At 43.9% G+C, this 27,343-nt stretch overlaps 1 protein-coding gene across 1 annotated transcript in view; it reads right to left on the reverse strand.

Moving 5' to 3' along the window:
- Window positions 1-2,488: 2,488 nt before the first annotated feature.
- Window positions 2,489-27,343, reverse strand: part of LOC111222323 (transmembrane protein 211-like) — a 99,168-nt gene continuing 74,313 nt past the window's right edge. Inside the window, exon 3 of the mRNA XM_022746023.1 lies at window positions 2,489-2,750. Within this exon, the coding sequence (XP_022601744.1) occupies window positions 2,524-2,750 (227 nt within the window). The 3' untranslated portion in view covers window positions 2,489-2,523. The remainder of the gene's footprint in view (window positions 2,751-27,343) is intronic.

A 27,343-nucleotide genomic window follows, 5' to 3' on the forward strand; every position in this document is an offset into this window, starting at 1 on the left:
TTGTTATAGGTAGAAGTTCTATTGGTTTGAAAAAGCATATTTGAGGTGTTATTGAACTTGTCGACCTGTGAGGGGCGATGTTGCTGTTAGTTTGTCGTTGAATTGACTTGCATGTTCTGGCAAAGATGTTTTTGTATTAATTTGTGAAACAATTATATAAAAGAGTTTCTGTCATTTAACGAAACCTTTAATGGAAATTGAAGCGTCTGTTTTTGTAAGTTCTGAAATATTTTTTATTACAAAGAAAATTCACAGAACAGCAAACATTGTTTAGAGGTTAAGTCAAGTAAAGCAAACACGATGAGGTAATATCTCAAAATATATCTTTGAAAAACGGGGCAGTTAAGAATAACATGTGATATCAAGTACAGTTAGTTTATTTACAGTCAAACATCACAATGGAAAAAACAATAATCTACTCTACCAAAACAGTTTCACCAGTGCTGAGACTTTACACACAATGGTTCAACAAATAGGGGAACAAGTCCAGTGCAGTCACGCCAATCATTCCCATAGTCAAGCACAGTATGAGGTCCAATACAATACCAACACTTCTCTCCTGACCTTCTTTCAAATATGGCAACATAATGACAGCAATTTTCTATATGTCAGGATATGTCATTATGGGAACCCAAATTTTGGGGATATTTAAAGTTTAACCCCTTAGCAGACACCAACCCATTATTAAACACTAATACGCACATAAACACCCACTAGAAAAGGGAGTCCAGCTTGATGAAATTGGCAGTGTACAGGGACAGTAAGTGGAGAAGGAGACATTTTGTCCTGGGAACATGACAGGAATGGTGCCAGCGCTTAAAAGGAGAAGTGGTTTGACGAAAACACACCAACACATTTGCTTATTTGAGGAGCTAATTATTTGAAGCCACGTTTTACACATCTTGTGAGTAATGTGTCAGTTCAGCACAGATAACAAAGGGCGAAGTTCAATTTGTACAGCTCCTTCTGCTTCCACTCAAATTCTGAACCACATAAGACAAGGATTCCAGGAATTAATCTGTTAGCTGCATGTCACAACCTCTTAATACAGCGATTCAAGTGATTCAACTCTTCTAGGTAATTGGCAAAAATATCTCAGGGCATAATTGAACACAAGTGCTTTGCTTTCCTTTTTTTTCTTCTTCTCTCTGCCATTACCTCTGAGGATTAGAAGACATCTTTTTTTTCTTTTTTTTTTTTTTCCTCCAGGACATTTTCTCAAGTTAATGAGATCATACTGCATCAAGTTCACGAGAAACACTTTAATACTGAGAGGAAAAAATAGGAAGAAAAGAAAAATAATAAATCACTTCACACAACAGGATCCACAGTTTTTCAGCAGAAAAAGATGATAACCTGATAATCGTATTAAACACTTGTCTTGGTTATGTTAAAAGGCACAAGTTGGTCAGATCACATTTAAAATCTAGATCAATTGTTCTACCATTAACAAAGCCCATCTTATCATGCATTTTGACACAATTCCTACATCTCCCTGCCTTTTGCAGTCATTTTTTTTCCTGAATTAGTGTTTAGTATTGTGTGTTGCAGACAGAAATAAAAAATGTCTATGTTTAACGAGGGAGTTACATTACACAAACAATTCTAGGGAAAAGGTTAACAAAAGGATGCAGTATCCCAACATGAAACATTTGACAACACTGCTCTGAAACCACTACATATCATTATGAATCACTTCATTGTTATGAGAAGAGATTTCCATTTATCCTCTCGGCAGGTCTGATGCTGTGTTCGTTGTCCTTTTCTTAATGACAGTTACTGAAAGCGCTGTCGTTGGAAGTGAAAACGTCTTCTCGACTCCCGCCGGTTCACTGTCTGATCACATGACTGGGAGGCAGAAAAAGTCCTCTTTTCAATTTTGTTATTTTCAAGCCTCAGACATCAGCTCTGTTAAATCCAATTCATATGTACAGTCCAAACGCCATAAAAGTGTCTCTCTCTCGGAGTCAAATGTTCTTCACGACCTCTTTCTTAAACATAATTAGACTGGTCGAGTCATACTGCCACACAATCTCATGCTTCCACTGTCTTTATGCAGACAACTTCCTGTCTGTAAGGAATGTTGCATACTAAATGTTGACTTTTTTCCACAAATGAAAGGAAGGGAAAAAAAAACACATTTTAATCAAGTACTTGTTACGTTTGTGGAAGTTTTCTTTAACTGCGTGAAATGGGGTTTCTACTCGATGCATCCTTCGACTGAGCCCCAGAGCTGACATGAAGAAAACAGAGAAGTCCAACTGTGGAAAAGTCGTGACAGATTTGAGGGAAAAACTTATAACCACAGTTTATTGAAACATAAGACATTCCATTTAAATGAACTAGATTTGAATTAATTACATAATGATGTAGGAAGACAGTGTTTGTTGTTGAGTGTCAGCTTCAGTTATCACTGAGTGTCAGCTTCACAAACAGCATCGCCTTTAAAAAATGGGATGCAGGTGTCTCTCCGCGACATCAAGCTCAGGTCAGGAGGGGGAAAAAAAACAAGATTTCAATGCACTATAACAGCGTGGGCAGAGGGGTGGGGGACAGCTGCTCCTTCGGTGCATATTTGGCAAAAAAGGGCAAGAAGACGGTGAGCATGACTCCGACAATAGCCAGCATGTAGCCCCAGCCGATCTGGCACTCGCCGGCGTAGTAGATGTCAGAGTCCCCGCAGAAGGACCTGACGAGTGAGGAGTTGAGGCCGAAGGGGTAGACCAGCAGTCCGGCGGCCATGATGAACACTGCAGAGAAGATACAAGACAGAGAGCATTAGACAGTGTATTCATATTCTTCATGTCTACTTTGTTTTTGCGAAGGATAAAAAACCTGTTGACTGTGAAAGACACCTCAACACCAAGGCAGGGAGACCTAACACCGTCTGCACAGGTAGATGCTACTGGATGTGAGTGAGTAGTTTTTCATAATTTGAGGTAATTGACCCTTTAACCTCCCAACGGCTGGATGTGTTTCTCTGGACTGATGTGCTGATTGAAAGCCACTTGGTGGCAGTAGAGGTTTTGCATAAAAGAAAACAGTCTGACTCAAAGTCAAGTGTGTAATTTAGATGCTTCATCACTGCTAAAGTGCCTCCACTTGCACTCAGACTTAAGATTTGTTGCCTTGTGTCACATATAAAAAAATAAATAATGACCTAGACAGTTTTATAAGTCCAGTAGTGGCAGAACACAGATCTTACTGTATTGAACAACCCAAGCACTGCTGACCTGTAATTGATAAAACCTTCCAAAGCAGAATGATTCATGTCTCTTTAAATCCATTTGAAACTCTCGTCTCAAAAACAGCGTTTTCTGAAGAAGACGCTCGCTCTGCACTCGGGTGGCATCAGCTCTCTCAGACACTCAGCAGCCAGAGAGCAGCTCACTTTTACAAATTGAGTCAAGTCTCCCAGCCTGTGCTGCCAAGCAGTTATCGACTGCGCTACAGGCTATCAATGCTGCTCTTATTTATACTGAGTGCTGGCTGGATTTTCATTACAATGCCAGGTGTCATAGTTGTTTTAGCTTTGGAGAGCTGGGGTCACTGGAAAAGCTTGAACTTGTTCATTAAGCTGCATTGATTTCAGGAGATGTTGGTTTTTCCTACTTTCAAGGGCAGCAGCTTCACGGCCGGTGAGAAACTGCTCACATGAGAGCTACAATGCAACAGCTGTACGAGTGAATCGATGGTCTGTGTTGGTAGTGAAGGATTGTGCTCGTAGAACAAGGATGAAGAGGTAGGAAGCTTTCAGCGATGATCTCGCCGCACGCTGGGGGCTTAGGGAGTGACTGTTAGGTCGGGAAAAGCAGAATGATGGGGAAGAAAACACAAAGAGAGCTGTGTGAACGAGTCGAGGAGCGGTATCTCTTGAGTGCGGAGGTCTAGCCTGCTGTAGCGTCTCTCTGGAGTTCACTGAGGGTCTGCGTCTCAGCGCTGCATATCCCAACCCTGCACCCATCCCTCCCAGCTCTCACAGTGCTCCTGTGTTTTATCTCTCAGGGCCCAGCGCCTCAGAGCTCACTGCCTAATGACACTTTAATGACCTTCTTTATCAAACTATCCGTGGCTTTTGTAGGAAGAAACACAAAGACACAGGCGCACGCTCACAACCTAAGGCCACAACCGCTCCTCCGCTGAAAATGGTGGCCTTTAAAGAAAACCCTGGCACAAACCTTCAACAGAGGAATGCAATCCAGACAGCGGCCTCTCACAAGTGTCAGGTAAGCAGGGTGAGTGCGGACCAGGAGGGTTTGCAGGGTGGTTGTCTGGATCAGATAAGCTGCAGCTCAGATTGTCTGGATCTCTGCAAGCCGTTAATGAGAGACGAACTGTCGAAAAACTGTAAAATCTATCAGAGGCAAAGTCGAAATGGATCGATTCTAACCTTCAAACCTGAGAGGTATGAAACCAGAGTTACACGTCTTATAGGGAGTTCCCAAGAAAACCCTGTGCGGCTACAGAAGGCGCTGATAAAAGTGATGTCACTCGAGTCAGTGTGGGTTGAATGTTACAAGTCTGAAAAGGAAAAGAATCTGTCGCTCTGGAGTTTACCTGACCTCTGTAGCCCCGCCCCTCATGTCTGCTTGAGGCTAACAGCTCGGGGCTACATTAGCCACTACTAGCATAACACACCTGAATCTCGGACGAGTTGCACTGTGGGTAATGTAGGAGCCAGGAGAAAAAAAGAGAGTGTGGCATAAAAAAAAAGCTGTTTTCCTGGTTCTACTGCATCTGTGTAGATCCGTGTTTTTCACTGTCCATCATGAGTTGGATGATGCTACAGGAATGCAAAGCTAAACCGGTCTTTTCATGACCTAAATCCTGGATACTGTACTTGTACTGCATGAAACAGGATTGTAGTTTCCACAGCAGGAGCTGGACAAGCTTTACTTTCAACAGGGTCTTACACGGCCCCGTGTTTCTAATCCTGTGAGGAATGGACGGTGATGAAAGAGGCTGACATGACACCGAGGTGCCACGCAGAGAGGCTGAGGCCCGAAAGTGTTTGTCACTTGTGCAACCAGGAGAGCGATGTGCATGTGGACTCCCACTTAACTTGGCAAACTGAATGCCTCTGTGCTGTTGACATCACTGGCTAAAATAACAAAGGGGTGACCATGCAGAGTTAGTCAGCAGGCGGGGGGCTGCAGACATCACATGAAAGCAGAATATCCAGACATTTTCTTGCTCTGACTGATCCGAAGAACAAAAAGCAAGTGAAAACAAATGTATGTACAGCTCTGGTAAACTCAGATAGACTTGAATGTCTCATTTAAAGGCAGTTCCAGGGGTTTTACAGAGCTGTCCTCACAGCAGCCACCAGGCAGTAAAAAGCGATGAGCACTTCAATCATTTACTCCCTAATAGACCCAAGTAGCAGTCAGTTTACCAACCTCCCAATCAACAGTCTGCATCTGTAAGAGCTCTAGACAGGGAGGAAAGTCAAGCTCAGCCAGACCTTCCTCCACACAGATGAATAAAAGTGAAGAGGTTTGGAGAGAGAGCGTCGGCCCCAATCAGATGAGTGTCTCTAAGTACGTGGAAAAACAGTGTCTCAAGTACTGGCTGTCATATTTCACCCTCAGAGAACATGAATCTAAACATGTTCTTTCAAGGAGCTCTCACCAACAGCTGCTCTGCATTATTAATTTTTCATTCATAATTTTTTACCTTTTAATACACTTAAAGTTAATCTTGAAAAATGTCCCTGGATCTCTCGGTGTATTTCTCGTGGCTGACAGCTTGTTTGAATGCACACTTCAGCGGGTTTGAAGTGCACAGAGACGTCAGACTGAGGGAGGGAAATATCGATGTGGAAAAACAAAACAGGCAGAGTTTTCATAGGTAGCTGCAAGGCTGCAGAGCCCTTTATGTTCTCTAATGGATGGCAAATACTTTTATACGCTTGCTTCTCTTTTTTCTACCCTTTGTGTGTGTGTGTGTGTGTGTGTGTGTGTGTGTGTGTGTGCATTCACAACAAGGGTAGTAAAGGAGAGCTAAATTAAATAAAAATAGAGGAGAAAGCATTGTACTAGCATACAAAGATTCAGTGCAGCTTTTACCAACTAAATTAACCTTGAATCCCTCTCTCAGTGGTGTCGGCAGAAATGGAAAGCTGCTCCCAGAGAAACGAGTCCACAGCTCTGACAATGAGACGGAGAGATTGAATGGGTTTGTGGGGCAGGAGAGTGTGTGATAACCTGCCGTCCAAGCGTTACACCGAATCAGTTTCATCAGAGACCTCTCACATAGAAATCACTGACACAGACCCAGAACACACAAATCACAGGATTACTCGCGTCATATTTCACTGTTCAGCTGTAGAAAAATCTGCTAAGTCCAAAATCTACTCTTGTCAGAAAATGTCAGAAATACAACATAGTGTAGTCCCAGACATTCATACGCCTCGTATCTAACGTCGTATTCATCATTTTTATTCTTCCCGAGATGTTACTAATAGAAAATTCAATTCTGTGAGGCTTCAAGGCCTCTTCCATCACGACACCAGGACCTCTGCTTTGGCTCAACCTCCTTGGTCTTAACTCTGTTCGCAGAGGGCAGGGTTGAGTTAAACTCAGCAAGACATGGGTGTCTCTGCTGCTGAGGATGTCGAGCTCTTTACATCAAGTTTTTATGTGTTTGCTTCCTCTTACACAGAATATAAAGAGTTACATTAGATATATTAAATAAACTGATTATTGTCACCCAGGCCCAGACAGACAGACGCCTCTTTACCACACAGTAAAACCTGCTGCTCAGTTTCCTTGTGCTGAAGCAGGGTGAGTCACTGTCTAAACAATAAACTATTACTAACCTGTTTAAGCTCACTGGGAAGATTTACAGGCAAACAGTCGCTGAGTTCACTAACACGCTGTCTTCATGTGCTCCTCTTCACAGGACAGGGACGTTCAAGTGTTGAATAACGAGAAGTCAGCAGGAGGACGACTCTGACATTGAAAAATAAGACAGGGCAGGTTCTACAGTAAACACTGGAGGCCTGCAGCCGGCAAGAGGGAGCTGGAATATATTAGAATAGACTAATGCCCTTCTTATCTTCTCTGACCTACAAGGCAGACAGTCAGTCAGGTAGAGACCACCGGGATGAGAGCAGTCAGACGTGTAAATACAAAATCATTCAAAGAAGAAGTGCAGAATCACACTGGACCTTTGGGTGTTCGTTGTATCCTCTGTAGCTCCAGCACCCACTGTTTACTCTCACTCCTGAAAGAAACTTCTTATCTGGCTGCCGTCCAAACAGGGACATTATCTGCTGCTACCGTTCACTTCAAAGACACATGAAAGAGCACACACATTAGACTGTGGCCTTACATAACCGCAAACCTGTTTGATGTCACATTACCTCGCATAGCAATGACATCCTCACACGAGCCGGCGGGGGAAAAAAACACATATTTTTCTCCTCAGCTGTGGCTAATGGCCGCCCTCTTCCAGGTAAAGAGACGAATACAGAACAACAACAACAAAATGCATCTAATAAATCTTGATTTGCCAACGCAGCACTCATTTGTTTGAGTTTCTGGCCATGTTTGTCATTGATGAAACGCAGCGACAGGAAACATATGCTGGAAGAAGCCGAGAAGTATTGCTTAATTACAGTCACAGGCCCAAAGCTATATATCAGAACTACTGCTTCGATGGTGTCTTCCTCTGCCATACTCTTCATCATCTTGTCTTCCATATTCCTTTTTCCATAAGTAAGCACTTTCCAGGAATAGAACAAGTGAGCTGGTCTCTGTCTGGTCCCATGTAGGTGATAATAACCCAGGTGTGATCAGGCAAACTGATTAAATGATGTGCAACACTGAACACTGACTGTGACCCACATACAATCACTGTAATGTTATCTGTACATACAATTATGTACATACACCTACATATGTACTGGTCCAGATTATAAAGATTATGGTCTTAACTGTGTAATTGAATCACTGTGTGTTTGGTGCTAAACGTGTGTGTGTCCCATAATGAAAGCATAACAAAGGGCAGGACCACAGTGGTGTGTCTAGAAATGAAATTGCCTTTTCACAGGCTGCATATAAGAAATGTTTCCATTTCCCGCTCTATCCACAGGCGGATGGAGATGCGGCTGGATAATTTCTGTTTCTCTCTCGCACAGCGAACGCTCAGTCTTACCTCGACCTGCAGTCTGGCAGCACGGAGAAGGAAGCGGAGGGATGTCCAACACACGGGTGTGACAGTGACAGTGCATTAAGGAGAAACCACAGATGAAGATGAAGGATTGGCAGAGGAGTGTGTGAGCATCCCTGGGAAAACCACAGATAATCAGCTGCTTTTTCTTTCTTTAGAGTTGAAACGACATACAGCACAAAAAACAGATGGTCCACCGGAGTCTCCATTATTTCATCCCCTTTGAATCTCAAGGTGAGGAATCGCAGAGGGTAGGGACGAAAGTTTCGGAGTTGTTGGGAAGTTGAACTGTACCGGCAATGAATCTCCTGGTAGTCAGCTGGGACCTGGCGGAGCATGGGCATGAGCAGCAGGGACTCCATCCTAATGTGATGAGCTGTGCTCTAGTCTGCACACAGCCATGTTGATAATTAAGCTCAGTGCGCCTCTGGGAAATTATGCTAATGACATTCCTCCGACTACCTACATTTCTCGAAACATTTGGCTGAAGGTGATCACGTTCACGGCGCCAACTAAGACAGGACTCGATAATAAATGTTTCTGTGCAAGATTAAGGCAGAGAGAAAAGAGGGCAGCGGGAACAGAGAATGGAGACGTAAGGAAATAAGTTTTCAAAGTGAAGCACCTGTAATTGCTAATATGAAAAAAGAAGAAGAAAAGAAAATAGTGAAAAGAAAAGAGAGGGTGCTGGAGCAGTCGGTCGGGACATTTCCACCTGGAAGTGACAGTTTCAGGTGAGTGATGAAGAGATGTGACAATCGCTGCTACTACAGTTAATACAAATGGGAGAAAATCATTTTGCTGAGTGGAGGTTATTTCTTAGTGGCCACAAAGAGTTGAGACAAAGCAACAGTGTGTGCTCAGAATGACTACAAAGCTGGTCTGAAACCACGAGGGAATTAATTCAGAGGAAACTGTTCGCTACTGACAATGGAGGCAAAAACCTGTTGACCTTGAGAGCTGCACAAAAAGAGATCATGGAGTGAGAGAGCAAAGAAAGAGAAGAGAGGAAATGAAATACAGGGAGTTGGGAGAGATTAGCAGGGCAATAAAATAGCTTCTGCTATCTTTAGAGTGAGCAGGTCTGCTGTGGACCGGTCAATCAGGGCTCAGTAATAGGTCTGTTTTTCACTGACTCATTCAGACTGACCTCAGCTCATACACAGGACTGTGCAGGTCTGAAATGCATTAGAGCATGTATATGTCATATACTCTTTTTTTATGAACCTGTACAAGCAGAAGCTTTAAAGATTCTGTGTGTGTCTGAAACAACAAGAGAATCACAGATAAGAACAAATCAGACGCTGAGTTTTACAGATAAGACAGAGTTAGAGTCTGAGGACACGCTGTGAACTCTCCACGGATAAAGATGGTGTTGCAAACAGATTACAGATCAATTTAAAGGAATCATCTAACATTTTTATTCGCTTTCTTGCTGAGAATTAGATGAGGAGATCAACACCAGTCCCCCCATACATATGAAGCTGGAGCCAGCAGCTGGTTAGCTTAGCTTAGGTTAGCATAAGAGCTGGAAACAGGGAAACAGTTGGGCTGGTTCTGTTCACAGGTAATAAAATCTGCTGCCTACCAACACTTCTGAAGATGTCTAAGGTGTGTTAAATTGTGCTAGCTGTTTCCCCCCGCGTTAGCAGTCTTTACGCTAAGTTAAGCTATGCTAATCAGCTGTTGGATCCTGCTTAACATTTCTCATCAAATTCTCAGTGATATTTCTCAAAAATCTCAAGCTATAAAAGTGTTGGTTCATCCAACTTACTAATGATCTCATCTACCCCTAAAATAAACCTGCAGTGAACAGACTACTTCCTCCTGAGTTAGACCCTGAAAAGCAGATGACAGTGAGGTCGGTTGAATTGTCCTCAGAAACAAGAGAGATATTGCTGCTGAGGATAATGTATGCCAATGGCTGACTGAGGATAAGAGAAGGAAATTAAAGCGAAAGAAAAAGATGTGTGGCAGAGGATGCAGTCAGTTCCAGCCTCCACACAGAGACCACTTGGAGTGTGTGTCTCTCAGCTCCCAGAGCATGCTGAGCCATCTCAACTCACGCTTATCGCTGTGAACCTCCGTCCTGGGAGCCCTGCAGCAATGACACATGAATCTCACACGCTGCATCCAATCTATCATTCTAATTACTTTCATTTTCGTATCACCATTTTTTTATGTTGCAAATTAATTTACACCTCAGACAAATTCCTTGTCCTTGGCTTCCTCATCCCTTATGAGGCGGCCCGCAGCACACATGGGGCGGTGTCAGAGTACAGCCTGACTGAAGCTAATCTGTTGCTCAATCCATCCATCCCACCTCAAAGATTGAATTAGCACAGGAGACAAAGTACCTCATATGCTTGGATAGGAAAATAAATAATAATAATAATAATAATACAAGAGAGAAAGTGGAGATTAGATTGAAGACATCAATCAACTGTGAAAAGCTGCACTCGCTGCGACGATGGTGTGAGGAAACAGTCAGCAAACAAACAATGGCTTGTCTGAAGCTCCATCCCTGTGCTGCCTGTGGACGGCTGCTAAAGGTGATGCTTTTGTGTGTGTGTGTGTGTGTGTGTGTGTGTGTGTGTACACAGTCTCACATTAACCCCATGATTGTGTTGACAGCCTTTGGCCCAGAGGCTAAGCCCTTAAGCTAGACGTCTCCTGGGTTCAGTAGCTGCCTCGGGTCCAACAAGGAATGTCAGCCGTGAAAGTCAGAACAACCCGGTGACACCGGTTGGTGCATTGTATATCCAGCTGTGCTGTGGCATCACAGTTCACATCTGTGTGCCATAGAGCCAGTCAGGAGAGAGGGAGAGCAGAGCACGCTGCTATGAATGTGATATAATCTTTGATTTCTTCTCTTGTACAGCACATGGCAGCTACTTAATGAGGAACTAGTTCAACTTCATTTGTCCTCACAAGGTTATTTTCAGGGAAACATATGTTAGTATGAATGCATCATCAGGGACACACACATAGGCACATTTATAATAACACACACATGCAGTGAGAGTGCAGCCCGGCTGTCATTATGGTGAGCAGAGCTGCAACACAAGCAGGATAAGGTGGACTGAGGAGATTAGAGTACAGTCCAGGACACGTCTGGCGTCCATGGCTGTGGGTTATTTGCAGTCACAAACAGCAGCTACTCATGGATCTGATTTCCTATGAGAATATTATTAAACAAGAACCAGGGCTTTAAATTTGAATCTTAACACATTTTACAAATGTGACCCCTTCTTTAAAACCGCGCTGCCGTCTGACACACCATTCAAAAGATTATAAACGTGCCCTTGATAAACACATGCATGAGAACAGCACAGAAGATATAGTGAATCTTGTTGAATAAATTTACATTCATACATAAACACTGTAACTACGGCAGCTACTTGATAGAATATACTGTAGAACTCATAACCTCCTGCAGAACACCACAGGTATAATGAAAAGTGCAAAATGCATGAATTCATGAGGTGGGCTTAGAACAGGATACTTATTTTCCAATTGAATGCTGCACATTTTTCAAATTGCAAAATGTATTCTGAATGGGTTTCCTTGGTCCTGAGGTTACACAGTTCACTCACTCAGCACTTAGACAGCCCGTGTAACCCAGGTAGGAAAATGCGACAGGAATCCACCTTTGTTGTGTAAATTCATTTTTGTATTGCACACTTTTAAATAGTGTCGCCTTGGCTGCGTGTGGTTTATGAGGCGGTGGAAGGGAGAACGTGGATCAGTGTGAATGTGATGTGTACAAGGCTGCTGTAGACAAAGACGATCAGCAGCCCCGCACCTGAGTGCACTAACTGTATACAAGCTCCCATTCATCAGTGTGTGTATGTGTGTGTGTGTGTGTGTGTGTGTGTGTGTGTGTGTGTGTGTGTGTGTGTGTGTGTGTGTGTTGCAAATGTGCCTCTTTGTGTTGCTTGTGTTGTCTGCACGCAGAACATCTGAAAATAATGAAAGGATGTCCTGGTGTGCGTGTGTGTTGCTGTGTGTGTGTACTAGAAGAGGTCTGTATCATCTGCTGTTTTCAGTTACTGATACACTGTCAAAATTATATTTTAAATAAAAAATAAAAAATAAATCTGGAAAAAAAACTGACCTGATGTATTTGCAAAACATGTTTTCAGTACTTCTGATTTTTATGAGCCTTTTCAGAGCTGGAGAAGCTCATAAAAATGCCACTATAGAGCCATCTAAGAACAGTCATGGAGAAACCTTTCATTTGCTTTGTCTGCCAGGGTGCGCCTGCTGCGGAACTGAACTGTGCCTATTTTTACAGTGAAAGGTAAAATCAGATATCAGCTCTGCACTCAGCAGTGTGCACAGACTTACTGAGCAAAACGTTAGGGCACTGTCCACTCCTGCAGTTTTTCAAATGCTGTAAAATATCACATGATCTGTGGAAGAGTTAAGTTAGATTTTGCTTTTAGTGCAAGAAAATGCAACTCATCCTCGTGGAAACAGAAGTGTCCGTACTCACAGCCGAGGGAGGAGGGAGAGCGCTGCGCAACAGCACCAGAGCTACAAACCTTGAGGATCATTATCAGACAATATATAGAAAACCTTTATGAGGAGTGCAGGATGTAGCTGGGTGGGAGGAAGGGGCTGGGGGGGGGGGCCCCCGCAACATAATGAATCCCTACAGGAGACACGGGGCCCTGCTGGGCTGCTGTAATGAAGCTCTGCCCTGCCATTGCTCCCTGACCCACTGGCATTAAGGAAAAATGGAAACCATTACCTTCAGCCTCCACCTCAGTGGCCTGTGTGTGTGTGTGTGTGTGTGTGTGTGTGTGTGTGTGTGTGTGTGTGTGTGTGTGTGTGTGTGTGTGAGCAGGAATGGGGTTGAGGTAGAGACGAGACACAGCAGGGGGGGGCACAGCAGACAGGACTCCTACTGTACATGAAGAATATGTCTGTCACCACCATGACGCGCTGCAGAGGAGCGCAGCTGTTTGTGAGAGTGTGCCATGTGAGGTGAAGCCATATAGACCTGAGAGGGAGGTATCTTAACTGCCATCTAAACAACTTTACCGTTGACGTACTTTATATCTCACACACACAAACACACACAAACACACACACACACACACACACACACACACACACACACACACACACACACACTGCAGGATGAGGTTTTAAAGGAGATTGGATGCCCAGACTGCCCAGGGATCTTAACTGTGTGTGTGTGTGTGTGTGTGTGTGTGTGTGTGTGTGTGTGTGTGTGTGTGTGTGTGTGTGTGTGTGTGTCTCAGTGTTCCCCACTAAGCTCATCCTTGGTTGAATGCATCTTATTAGGAGTAGTGTCTTTGTTTGTTGTGGATTTCCAACAGAGTAAACAGACCATGCTTCTCAGTGTGTGTGTGTGTGTGGGTGTGTGGGTTTGTTGTGTATTTGTTGTTTGTGTGTGTGTTTGTGTATGTGATTCCAGCTCCAGTCCGTTTTATCACACTTCTCAGCTGCATCTCTCAGCCATTGTTCAGAAGTGTAGAAATCCACTGCGCCCCAAGGGAACGAGAACAAAAGGTTTTTTGTCTTAATTCTCGACAGACGATATTTTGCGAGCCGCCCTCCGTCTGAAGGGATGTGTCGGTTGAAGCTGCTGTCGGTTGAAGCTGCTGCGTCCTCCACTGTCGGCTGGTCTCTCAAATTGGAGTGCAACTGGCTGGATATGATTTGATCAGCAGATCTCTGAGATCAAGTTCATTACAAGAGATGGAGCAGCAGCGCAGCCGGCCACAGATCAACCTTGAAGATAAGACGGGCTTCTTTCCCTCTGGCACTGCTTCTCCTCTCCTTATCTGCTCCTTCCTCCTCTCCTCTCCTCTCCTCTCCTCTTACTGATTTACCAGTTGAATGAACAAATAGGAGGATGACCAGTTGGTTAACAGGTGACTAGTAATAACCAAATTACCCAATAATTAATAATAATAACCAATCATTTTATTTTGAACTATCACACCTCACTACAGACAAAACATTTCTCTCAGAGGGAGAGAGAGACAGAGGAGGATGGAGAGACAGAGGGAGATGCGTCTGTGTTGTGATCGGCCCTCTGTGGTTGTACTGTCTCTCCACTGTCTCTCTCTCCTGCGGCTCCGTCCACACACTCACTCTTTACATGTCGGTATCTTTATCATCGTCTAAACACTGAGGCAGCAGCTGTGGACTGACTTCACAAGTTTAACAAAGTTTAACAAAAAACTTAAAGCTCAGGAGTTAAAATCCACAGAAATCCAAACTGCTTGAAGACGAGCTGACGGGCAGGGTGGGCTCAGGACCACAGCTCCCAGTAAGTCCAGCACAAACACCAGTCAAGTCTTACAGCATAAGGCAGAAGAACACAGGAAGCCAGTAGTGTAAATAACAATTACGTCATTACAAAATGATATAAATATGATGTATGTTGTAGTTCATACACTGATGTTTATTAAACCTGTTTGCTGCATGACTCTGGAGTGTGAGCTGGGCTGTTTGTGATGGTGGGAAGTCTCCAGATGGGTTTGGAGATCCAGTCTGAGTCAAACATCCCGCGCTGATTCTGCATTAAAGCTATTGTTTAAAGAAAAACCTGGAACACTTCTACTTCACAGCTTAATACGTCCTCAGTGATCATGGAGAGTGAAACAACTGCAGCTGATTCTGCTTCATAAACTCGTCTCGTAAAACTCTTTACCCTTTCATCTCTTACATCTTTAATGAGCATCCCTGTTCCTTCCTCTGCCAACTATGAGTGTGACACACAGGTGGACACACACACATACAAATACACCCACACACACACACACACACACACACACACTCTTAACGACATCTTTTGAAGTGCTGCCCGTGCAGACGGAGCAATGAGGGACTTCAGCAGCTCCTCTCCACCTTGTCCTGCGTCTCCTCATTGGACTTCAGACGTTTCTCTCTCAAAGTAAGTTTCAGCTCTTTAATCGCTCACATCTTTTCTTTAATCTAAGGAGCCAATCAGAAATCTACCTTCAGCCTCTCAATGCTAATAAATGGCGTCTGTCTCTCCTTCAATCGATCACACGCTCTCAGATCTGTAAATGAAGGCTGAGGTAACGAGGATGACCAGAGAGGTAATCAAGAAGACCACCGAGACACCGGGGAGAGGAGCACTAATGTGGGGAAAGCATTTCCTTGGTTACAGCAGCCTTCATGAGAGCAGTCACACACACACACACACACACACACACACACACACACACACACTGGCTGCATGACATTTGGTCCTTCTTGGAAACAGATTCTTGGTAACAACAATCTGCCTCACTACCCTTTATTTGATGCTTCGTCGTCTGTCTTTCTTTCTCTCTGTCACACAGACACAACACACACACAGGGTGTCAGCGGTCAGGGTCAAAGGGCGACCTCTGTTCACTCAGGCGTGACTCTGGGGCTTAATCATACATACTTATTGTTTCACCCCACTGAGCATCGATCATGGCAGAAGTGACAGCCTGAGAGACATGAGAGGAAGTCTCCGGGGATAATGGAAAGTAAAAGTGAGAATAAATGATTGTATGTTACAATTATTATTATTATTATTATTTATGGGCCACAGAGCTGAAGTTTGATGCTGCGTTGTTATGAAGTGGATCCAGTTTAATTGCAAAATAACGTCCTGTGATTGGTCGCACCCTCCGGTTTTCTCAGTTCGAACACTTCCCCTGACAAACACACGCAGACACGTTGATTGTCCTTCAATCACAGCTGTCACAACACACTGATGGGTGGAGTGGACTCACTGTGAGAACACGGGGGAGTGTGATGGCTGGGTAATCATGACAGCGAAGCACCAGGTGTCCTCGTTGCAAGAAAAACTTTTCAGAGTAAAATGAAAGTGGATCAAATGAGTTTAAGAGCTGCTGAGAGCTGAGCAGGTGTGTGTTTGTTTGTGCATGTCTGTGTTTCTGTGTTTCCACTGGACATGAATAAAAACCTAGGGAAGGATTTCTGTGGTTCACACCTCCTCTTGTCCCGAACAGCCCGCTGAGCAATTTATCAAGAGGAGGAGAGGAACTCATCATCATCACCCTGGGATCTGAGGTCACAGAGGTGAACTGGGGGGGGGGTGGGTGGAAGCCAGTGGGTGTCACACTGAGGATCAAACACACCAGCCTGGCTGCAGAACATCATGTTCAGCCCTCCACCTTCAACTCTCAGTATGTCGCGGCTGAATCCTGCTTCAAGCCTGGGTTTGCTTTCAATTGGCCAAAATTGTAGAGCAGTTGGTTTTTCTACCTTTGTGGTTGAGAGCACATTTCCACTGGTGGCTGCTGGTGCTGGCCACTCAACTGACACGGTGACGTACTCGCTCACTTGTGAGCGACTATTAAGTGTTATCAACACAGAACGGTGAAGCGAGCAGGGCAGCATGAATAGAGCTGTTATCTTCCTGCAGGAGCTGGTACAGTATGTATGGACACACACTGCACAGTCAAGTGTCTCTGTTTGGTTTTCTGCAAGTTACATAGAGACACTCATCACGATGAAAATGAAAATATGAAAATGTGGCAATAAATGATATGTTTAAAGTTGTGATACAAAGGTGCATTTGAATGCATGTATCTAGGATCTAGTATCTAGGATCTTGTAAACACAAGGTTATCTACACTCAGACGGTCTCTCGACTTTCTTGGTACAATGGAAGAACTGACAACCCAAATCACATGTATTCCTCTTTTAAACACTCTGCAGCTGCCGTCGACCAAAGGGAGGGGCAAGGACACTCGGTTGTCACGCTGCCTGTGGGAGGATGAAGAGGCAGGAGACAAAGCCAGGTGTAAAACTGACTGGTCATGCTTTAATAACAAGGCGTAGTCCTTGCTTTCACGGCCTGAAATCAGCACTCAGCTCCTCGCTGTCTACAAACATTCCCTCATCCCTAAAGCAGCTCATCGCACGTCTGGAAAAACCCAAGACAAAAAGAAAGAACGATGCTGGGTGTCTATTATTACAGGCCCTTGTGAAGCTCTAACCCCCCTACACCCCCAACCCCCAACCCCCAACACACACACACACACACACGATGATGCCCAACTCACATAAACAGGGTGATAGGTTCCCTAGAGTGAAATTATCATGATAACTGGGGCGTTCATCACACAGCTCAAAGACTGGCTAACATCTTCACTGGCCACTCTGTTAACAGCTTTATCACTAAGCAACAGCAGAAGGACCGTGACACACACACACACACACACACGCACACACACACTATCCCTTTAAATATAATGGTGCTGTGTCTAATTTGGAGAGTGTTTGACAGACACCATTTTAATTACCAAGAGCCTGGGTGAGGACTTAAGCTGACAGAAGCATATAGGGCCTCTATCATGTCAGGGAGAAAGACTCAGTCACAAGAACATCTATAGAGAGTGAGATGGGGGTGTTGCTATTATCCTCCCATTAAATCCAACAGCTATGAATAACCAGCTAATACAGTTAGTGTTTAGGTCACAAAGAAATACACAAAATACAAAGAATTCACTGCAAGATAGTGAAAACCAAGGCAGACCTTCTCCCCTTCCTCAGCATAACGCTACAGCACTCTGGGAGTACTGAGTAGCATGTAATGAGAATAACCATGCAGCTTTAGTCATGAAATGCCTAATTAGCCATTAGCATGCACTAAAAAGCAGCTATGAGACCATCTCTGTCTCTTCCCACAATCCCCCACTGAGCTGATACAATACAGCACAGACTCCGAGGATGCTCACTGTGGGGAGAGCAGTCAGCCTATCAGATGTCTGCTTCCACACTTCAGGTCCCAGCAATGAGACCGTGATAAGCTTTCTCTTTCATAGCGCCGGTCCAGCACGCCCACACAAACTGCGGCCTCCTGTTCCTCTAATTTTGTGGGTTAATTAAAATGAAGCTGTCTGCTGTTTAAAAGAATTCAGCCATATGTAGTTCAGATTGTTCTCATTATGCTCAGCACTTTGTATTCAGAAGACTGGGCTTCAACTAAACATACACAGATATATAATATATATACATGCACACAAAGTCACACTCGAGTGCCGGTGCTCATGCTCTATTGTAATGTAGATTGCATTCCCTGTCATTAGCAATTTTCTCCTCGCTGTGTTTTGGGATAATTAAGCGGCTCAATTTGGTGCCCATCTTGGCTAATGAGAGGTGATGTGCTGAGACTGTGCAAGTGCAGAAAAGAATCCGTATAATTAGAAAAGACAACACAAAATCTGCCAGTGAGTCAAAATAATACCGCTAACCCAAAAGAGGGGTTCTCATTTCTTAAAATTCCCACATGCACAGGGAGTCGGAGGTCAGGCCGAGCTGCAGGACGGCAGCTCGGCGCCGGGAGGGAGTCTCTCTCAAGGACAGTGCAGCAGTGAGGATGATGGTGGAACTGAATGTGAACCATCTGGTTGTGGGACAAGCACATCTCTCTGCTCACTGTTCCACCTTTCTGCCCTCCAACATTTCAACTGGTGTGTGTAGGTTTACACTGAATACATTTGCATTCATTAGCATTGACATTTGCGATTCTGGCTCATTGACGTGGCGTTTGGCCTGTACTGGGTGTGTGATTAGTTTATTGATGTCTGAGTTTGGAAACCACTGAGTGTGTGTTTAGTGTGTAATGACGGTGTAATTTTGCGGCAGCAGAAGCAGCAGAGGTGCTGCAGGACTGATGCATCAGAGGTGAAAGACCCTTTCAGCACCGTCATTGATTGAACAGCATAAACAAACTGAATATGCAGACCTGCACTCAGAGATCTGGACAGCAGAGCGTGATGAATGTCTGAACTAAATATCATCATAAAACCATCTGTAATGCCGGTCACTGCGGACGACCGGCCAATAATTGTCTGGATGGATTCTTCTGTGTGAATTAAACCGGCTGAGCTCAGTCAGACTTCACAGTGTGACATGCATCCTTCATAGTATTTAACGTTAACACATTAATGTGTTCGGGATTCTCCAGAGTCATACCGCCTGGAGCAGTGGTTCCCGACCCGTGGGCCGGATCACTGTGATAAGCCAATGATAAGAACTTTTATGTTGTCGCCACCGGATCACATCCTTTACTTGTTTTGCTTTCCCACTTTGATTGAGCACAAAAAGATTACATCCATGGCAAAGACTGGAGTATTAAAATGGATAGCTGGTGAGCAACAGGAAGAGTTAAGACAGATGGTGAATCTCTCTCTCTCTCTCTCCTTTCAAACAAAAAATAAAATTGAGTTTCCTCTGTTTGCAGTTCAGTCCTGAAGGCTTGATCATTATCACTGAAATAAAAAGTGCTCTGAGAACACATTATTTGGCCTGCACAGTCCTATGGGATCAGATGTGACCTGCAACATTTTCGAGATTTTCAAGTGTGTCATGAGCTGGAAAAGGCTGGAAAGCGCTGCCTCAAAACGTCCGAGCGTACTGAGCTGAGACGGAGAGCGTTTCTTTTTTTCTTTTTATTTGTAAGTGGGAGAAAGTGATGTTTGTTGTTTCAAAAGTTGCACAGTCTCCCTTTAAAAGCTGTGGATGCATTAGTGCACCAATCTGTGCCTGCTCTGTCTCGTGCCTGACCGTGGGCCTCATGAGTCTCTCTACACACTCACACACACACACACACACACGCACACACACACACACACACGCCCACACTACAGAGGATTAAAGGACAAATAGTAATACTCAATGCAAATGTTGGTCTGTTGGATCAGGCCTTTTCCAGGTGGATACTGTTCAGTCTGAGCCCAGGTTTATGCAGAAAGTCTGTGCAGGCCTCCAACTCCCACATCCCCCTAATGTCCAGCCATATAACGTCACCCAAAATGCACAACCACGATTCCCACATTACACTCCCTCACTAAGTAAATATGACCAGTGTGTCCAGTGCAAGCCAAAGCATGTCTGTGTGCTTTCATCACCCACATCACTGCCCATGCACATCTCATGCCCAGCCTGTTCCCGCCCAATGTACCATCTGCCTTGGCAGTCGACGGCACCGGACCAGGCCAGACCATTGCTCCAGATGCACTTCAATCCAGCTGCAGCCTGTTGGCTATGTCACAGCATGACGGCACACCCCTGGATTAATGACCCCCCCCCCCACCCTTCTCTGCCTGCTACTCGGGCTGCTGTTCCACTATCTGTATGGCGCCTGCCAAGCCCATTATCCATGCACGGTTTAAGTCAAAATGCCACACGCTCACTAACTGATTGATGGGGTCTTAAACAGCGGGGAGCCATTTAAACAAGGAGTGGGGGTTTGTGTGTGTTTGCATGTGTGTGTGACAGTTTTCTTGCAGCCTATGTTCCCGCTGCCATCTCATCTTTCCCCGCCGTCTGTATGGATTTAGGTGGCTGGCCTGTGGGCCAGGCTCCATCGATTACAAACAGCCAGCCAATCAGGCTGACAGACAGCTTGGTTGAGGGCGCACCTTGGCTTTTAATAGTCCTGTCCACGATGCACATGTTCATGTGGAAAGCAGAGAGCAGATAGTAAAACACTGCAACAAACACACACTGACACCCAGTCGGCAGCCACTGTAACCTTGTGTATCTGGTATAATGAGACAGACAAAGACGTAGACACAGACAACCTCCAGCACCAAAACAATGCCTCTTTATATTTAAGCTTCCTTGTGCTTCTCCCTTGTCCTGAGTGTGTCTCTGCTCTACCGGTGGGCTGAGCATCAGTAAAGAAAAAATACTCAGAGTGGAAATGCAAATGACCTTGTCTCATCTGAAAGCAAACACTGGGAAATTAAATTAAAGCTCCCTGTGACTTGGGGAGTGCTTTCTCCTCAGTGCTGTTAGCTATATGTGTGTGTGTGTGTGTGTGTGTGTGTGTGTGTGTGTGTGTGTGTGTGTGTAGGTAGTTGGGCTGTGAAAGACTTTTCTTTAAATCTTGTTAAGACCTATTTCACTTCTGTAATTCTTAAAACTTGTGCAAGTGATAATCGAATTTGGTCGAACAAAATTTTATTTCCAAAAAAATGTGTGTGAGCTTTTGTGTTTGTGTGTCCAGTTTTTTTTGTTTTTGTTTTTGTTTTTGCGACTATGAGAGTTGGGTGCCATGTCGCTGTGTGTTGGTGCCGTCAGTGAAGCTACCTCTTTGTCTGGCCTGCTCCATTGTCACAACCACTAATAGGAATTCACAGCTGTTTAATAATTCACACTGAGGTGGGTGGCTACAGTAAACTGTCAACAACACAAGCTCCCACTGAAATCCCATTAACTGCCAATGAATTATTCCCATATCTGTCCCAGCCTCTCCGTACGTTCACAAACACACACGCTGAACACACATATGTGCATGTATCACTCCTCCTCACAATATTCCCAGCGGCCCGATGCTAAACAGACTGAACCTGCAGGTCTGGCGGGGCTCTGAGGCACTTTCCATTATTGGAGTGGTGAAATGGAGCCCCCTCTGACCTTTGGGGTGGGGTGCTGAGCCCAAGGACATTACGATAATGGAGGCTCAATGAGGAGTACATGCCATACTTCTCATGGTTTGTCTTTCCCAATGATTTGTTACTGGAGGAGAGGAATGGCAGTGGCAGAGGGCGGGGGGGTCATCTGAGGCTGGAGGAGAGAAATTAACGTCTGATCGTATTTGCATTGCATATATTTGAATTTGTAATGTACATATTGAACTGTTGATTTAGCTCAAAGGAAATCTTGAATAAATGAATAAAAAATGTATTTGACAATTGAAATTGAATGTTATTATCATTCAATTTAATATTTATAAATCACTTTTCTTCATTCAGATTTTCTCCTGGTGTCTCGTCACCAAGAAACTGTCCCACATTCACAGGACAGGGACAAAGCCAAAGTCTGACCATTCATTCGCCGCAGTTATAATATAATATATATAATATAAACAAAGATTTAACATGTCAGTTAGTGAGCTTTACAGACTTTGGTTACCTTTGACTTTATTTAAGTTTACTTTCCAAAAACTAGTTCAGCTGTGATTTAGTCAGGTAACACCGGACAATGCACTGGTACTGTCACTTCACCCAGACATGAAGTCTGATGAGGTTTGTCTTGAGGCTAAATCTCTACCTTCATCCTGGACAAACAGTCGCTCTAGAAAATATGAAGATATATGAACATAAACCATGAAGAGGATGAAAACTTCCACTACTACCAGTACGTCTTCTTGTGAGTCCTGCGACGTGTGGAGAGTCAGCAAGCTTTTATTTAAGTAACAGAATGATTCATTAAAAGTTAAAACAGCTAAAACTGATATTTTTTATAATAACAACAGATCAAAGAACAATGTGTAGTGATTAAACTGAAGATAATCATCTGAATCTGTAGCTCCAATCAGCTTTATGGAGTTATAATGAGCCTCTGCTCATTGTTCATCCGTCAGAAATCTACTGCGTCGGTTCACTCTCTCTTCTCTCGAAGCTTCAGTGTCGGTCGCAGCAGGAAGCTGACAACGTGCTCGCACCAATCAGCAACTCGCCTGTAGGAACACAGGGAAACATTTAGCAGCTAAAGAGCCAATCTCTTTGGCTGGAGCAGCCACAGGCCAACGCCACATCCACAAAGTGACTGAGTGATGAAGTTACTGGTCAGCCGAGTGTTGGACTTTACCGATTATTGGCTGGTGCTTTTTCAAAATGATTTGGCACAAACAGTTTCTATGACATCATCAGGGGGCGTTTACAGCAGATCCTCCACCTGTTTCAGATCCTGTATTCCCCCAGATAGTGGGCGGGGCTTTTATTTACCACAGCTGCAGAAGTTAACAGGCCTTAATTTCTAAATCCCTCTGGTTGATGTAATTGGTCATTCCAGTATTTTAGTACGATGATCCGTTTGCTCTGTTAAAGTTACTGCATTACGCGTTCATACAAACTCAAGACAGAAGCCCTCTAGTGTTTCCTTTATTCTCTGACAGGGTTTTTACTGCTGTGCTGACATGCTGCAGAGAGTGTTACATGCTGTTCAGATCTGCTAGCTCTTTATCTTAGCAGTTACCGATGACTTCTCTCTCTCCCTCCCTCGCTCCTGCTCTCTGCTTGGTGCGTCTTATGTTTAGTTATTCCTCTGCCTCCTTTAGCTATAAAGGTACATGTAATAAATGTTTATTTGCCGTAATGGAGGCGAGGCTCAGTGAATCACCTCACTATTGTTCCAATGAAGTGTTGATAATAGCCTGAATTTACTGTTAATTTTGTTAAATTAAAACAGTAAAAATGTACATTACTCGTATTTTATCCCCCTCTTGTCTATATATCCCTCTGCTGAATTATTTACCCCCCCCCCATGTGATAAAGGCTAATAACATGGTGAGTGAATAAAACAAAAATAACCAGTTATTGTAGGTCTATTTTGATACAGTCCAAATTATGGAAAGAGTTTAACATTAATATTATAATTATTATATAAAATATGTTACGACATATGTTAGCAACATATGTTTTGATTTAAGAGAAATCAGCTCTTAACAAATGAAACGGTTCTCTGGCTGGCGTGCACGTTCGGCTGCGTGTTAACAACACGCTTTCAGTCGCTCTGGGAGAGATGTAACCACGCTAATTTAGACGGGAAAATTGTGTATCACAGTTCTAAATATTAAAAAAAGTCCCACGATAGAAGATAAACAATAAAATGTCTTATATTACTCTACATCCCCTGCGCTGTGCAATATTATTTTATTTTAGGAGACGCAGCCTTTCCTCAGTGTTTCAACATGACGACATCCTGCCAGCCTTCAACAGCCTTCAACGACCAGTAGGGAGTGGCTCTTTGTTTGTCTGCCTGCATTCGGCTTGCTGTGTTACATGTGCACACAGACACACACGGTCACACGTGCACGCACAGAAAACGCTCCTGTAGCAGACAGAAGACAGTCCCTATTTGTCAGCGACTGAGATTATACCTTTCATCAGCAGCAGTGCAAAGCTGATGTGAAAGCCATATGGATTTCTGTTATCACACATGTAACCGTTCGGATGCCCCTGGTTACTCAAGTGGAAAACTGGAAATGTTTAGGGATCCCTTCATTCCCCTTTTGATCTCTTTAAGGTAGATTAAGATACTTTAAAACCCCAAACTGGCAGTACAGAACACTTTGGCGAAACCATTCTCAGTAATTGCAAATAGGGAAGGTGCTATTAAGAAGCTGCAGCTCAGCACAGAAATTAAATGCGTTTTATAACGTAAGAACCTGCTTCAGGAGCCAAGAAGTGTCACGTTAAGACTGTCCATTTACTGCAACTAACTGCTTCAATTGAGATAATGGAGCAGAGGTGGAGGGGCGAGTTAACAGCCACCATCACAACGTATAGCCTCCCTGCGAAGACGCCAAACTTCTTTTCTTAAGTCGATACTTAACATTTTCTGTCATGGAGGCTTTTAGTTTGTCCCATTTCAGTAGCTCCTCAAGGTCTTTACACAGTCCCTCCATTATTACTGTGTTTTATAGCCGGTGCGTGAGATCTTAATTGACCTTGCTAGAGCCAGGCCGGTTTGGAAAATATCATTCCACACTGTTAAAAGGATCAAGCAGAGCCGTGCGGTACGTTCTTTACATGTGCACAGAAGCTGAAAAGCAGTCTGGGGGCTTAGAGTATTTGTACGTCCTTAGATAAATGAACACGCACTGATTATACGGTGCTTGAAATGTGGTTATCCTGCCACCCAAAGCTGCCGGAGCTGTCCAGAAGCCACAGTTAAACTAACACAACCGCCGGACCTGCTGGCTCGCTGGAGGGTTTCGATGACCCGGTCACAGCATAACCTTTCCCTTTCTGTCACAGTTCACAAATCTCTCTGCGCTCCACCCCGGGGCTGTTAGGCATTTGTCACCAACGCTGCCATGTTATGAAAAAGCTCGCTTCAGAGCAAACATGTAAAGCGTGAGCCGCTGCCCGGCCTGCAACCTCCGCCCTCCGCCCCGCGTGTGGCTGCAGCACGACATTAGCAACGGTCCTTATTAGTGCTATTAGTGTGCACGGCATGTTTTTCATATCCAGGCCGGGTTAATGTGAAGTCAGATTGATGATGATGATGATGATGCTCGGCACGGAGATTTTGCATCTGATTTGCTGAGGTTGACACCGAGGGCTTCATTTCCATGATGAAAATGAATCCTTAGCGCCTCTTTGATGAGCTGTTGACAGAGGAGAAAACAACAAGTGTCTTGACTTCTACAGATGAATAATGGAAGAGTGGAAAACGAGCCGGGCCAATAAATGACTCCATCAGCACTTGTGTGTGTGTGTGTGTGTTTTTCCTTTCTTGGTTTTGTAGTTTAGCAAATTGTAACAAATCTACCAGAAGTTTCAAGGCTCCCACTTACAGCCAAAACTGTTCAGCCTAAAGCTTTCTGTCAGAGAAGACAAAGCCTCGTCTCTCATCCACACATATCCTTACGCCGCCCTCCTCAGTCTGAACGGCCTACCTTCTAGCTTTATTGCCAGAGAGCGACTCTGGCTAGATGAGATCCCCACACAGCTTAACATCTGGGCGCTTTGCTGCTGATGCCCTCATAAATAAAAGATAACTCCTGCCTACCGCGCACAGTCGCACTGGTATAAATCATGTATATGGATTTTCACTTGGCTTTCACTCTCTCTTTCTCTTACAGTCTCTCAACCCCCTTCCTTCATCCTGCCCCCTTTTCCATAATTCTTCCTCTCTTCCCCTCTCCTTCTCTTTGTCTTTACAACCCGGTGTGAAATCCACGACACAAAGGAAGATGGCAGGTAATTAGAAGCTTCATGATGGTGGGGAGAGGGAGCCACTTTGTCCCGGTCTACCTTTAATTCAAAATCATTACAGTTCACTCTGTGGCCGGGATGTCTGAGGACTGCTGTTTGCACCTCGGGTAGTTGTCGGCTGGAACATTTTTTGCCTGTCCTCCTAAAATAAAGTTTGAAACGACACAAAAACAAATGTGGACAGATGGTGTGACACATGAAACCACCAGCTTTAAGTGTATTCACCTTGAGTATTCATCAAGGTGGGAACAATGGCAAATCTAATTCTCAATTTATTGCAACAAAAAGCTGAAAACAGATTCTTCAACATACTCTACCTGTGACTGGTTTTGGATCATTTAAGCTTCTCGCCACCCACTGCTCTGCCACAGTGTGCTGGTCATATGTCAAACCGTAACTGACTGCTGGTGCAAAGAAAGGTGACGTGGACACACAAACATGTAACATACAGAGCGCCCTGTTATTAACATATTCCTCCTGTTCTTATTTTACTCTCACAGCGTCTCGTTCAGTCACGATACACCCTCTGTACGTTAGCTCCCTGCTCAGACAGAGCTAGCAGCTAGCTGGTGAATTTCCCTTAAGAGTTGCTGAAGAGCAGAACCAGAAGGAGGGTGAATATTAAAATACATGTTTATATATATTGACTTACATCCATCAGACTGCCAGAGACACAACTCCAGCTGAATGCTAATAATATTCTGTGTCTATTTGATGTGTACATGAACTGGCTTTAGCTTTTTATTAGCTAACGAGGCTTTAAAGGTGATTATACGTCGGTGTTTCTTCAGTTATTGCAGGTTTAACAAAGACAACACTGGCAAAATCCTCTTAGATATCCTCTTAAATAAGTGATGTGTTATTGATTATGAGCAGTAAAAGAAAATAGACACTACAAAATCAATTAGCAAGAATATGAAAGTTGAATTTTGGTTAGTAGTGTAAAGCTGAAGCACACCAACAAACAACGCAACAGGAGTACAATGACAAAATAAAAAATTGTTGAATTGTTTTTTAAAAAAGCATTGAACGTTTGCATTTAAAACATTGTACTAAAGGCAAATTAACACGGTGTAAAATTAGATTTCTGTTATTTGAAAAATGTGACAAATGAAAGCCAGTACTGAAGCTACACGCTGTATTGAACCCTTTCAGAAAAACAGCAGCATTTCCACAATAAAAGAAGATTTTAGGATGTAATATTTTCAGTTTCAGAGCAGCAGACGTCAGGACATATTACTTTCCCATTTCAAAAATGGATGTATAATATTCACTTACAAAGATGAGCTATTGTGAAAATGAGGTATGAGTAATGTGGCCTTGCTGATAATAACACAGCTTTATTAATGTACGGCGCTTTATTGATGCCTGAGGGGAAACTCTTTGCCATCCCAAAAGCCCCGCATCACGTTATTGTAGGA

Source organism: Seriola dumerili, unplaced genomic scaffold (genome assembly GCF_002260705.1).
Source record: "Seriola dumerili isolate Sdu_G_001 unplaced genomic scaffold, Sdu_1.0 BDQW01000091.1, whole genome shotgun sequence".
Lineage (NCBI taxonomy): Eukaryota > Metazoa > Chordata > Actinopteri > Carangiformes > Carangidae > Seriola > Seriola dumerili.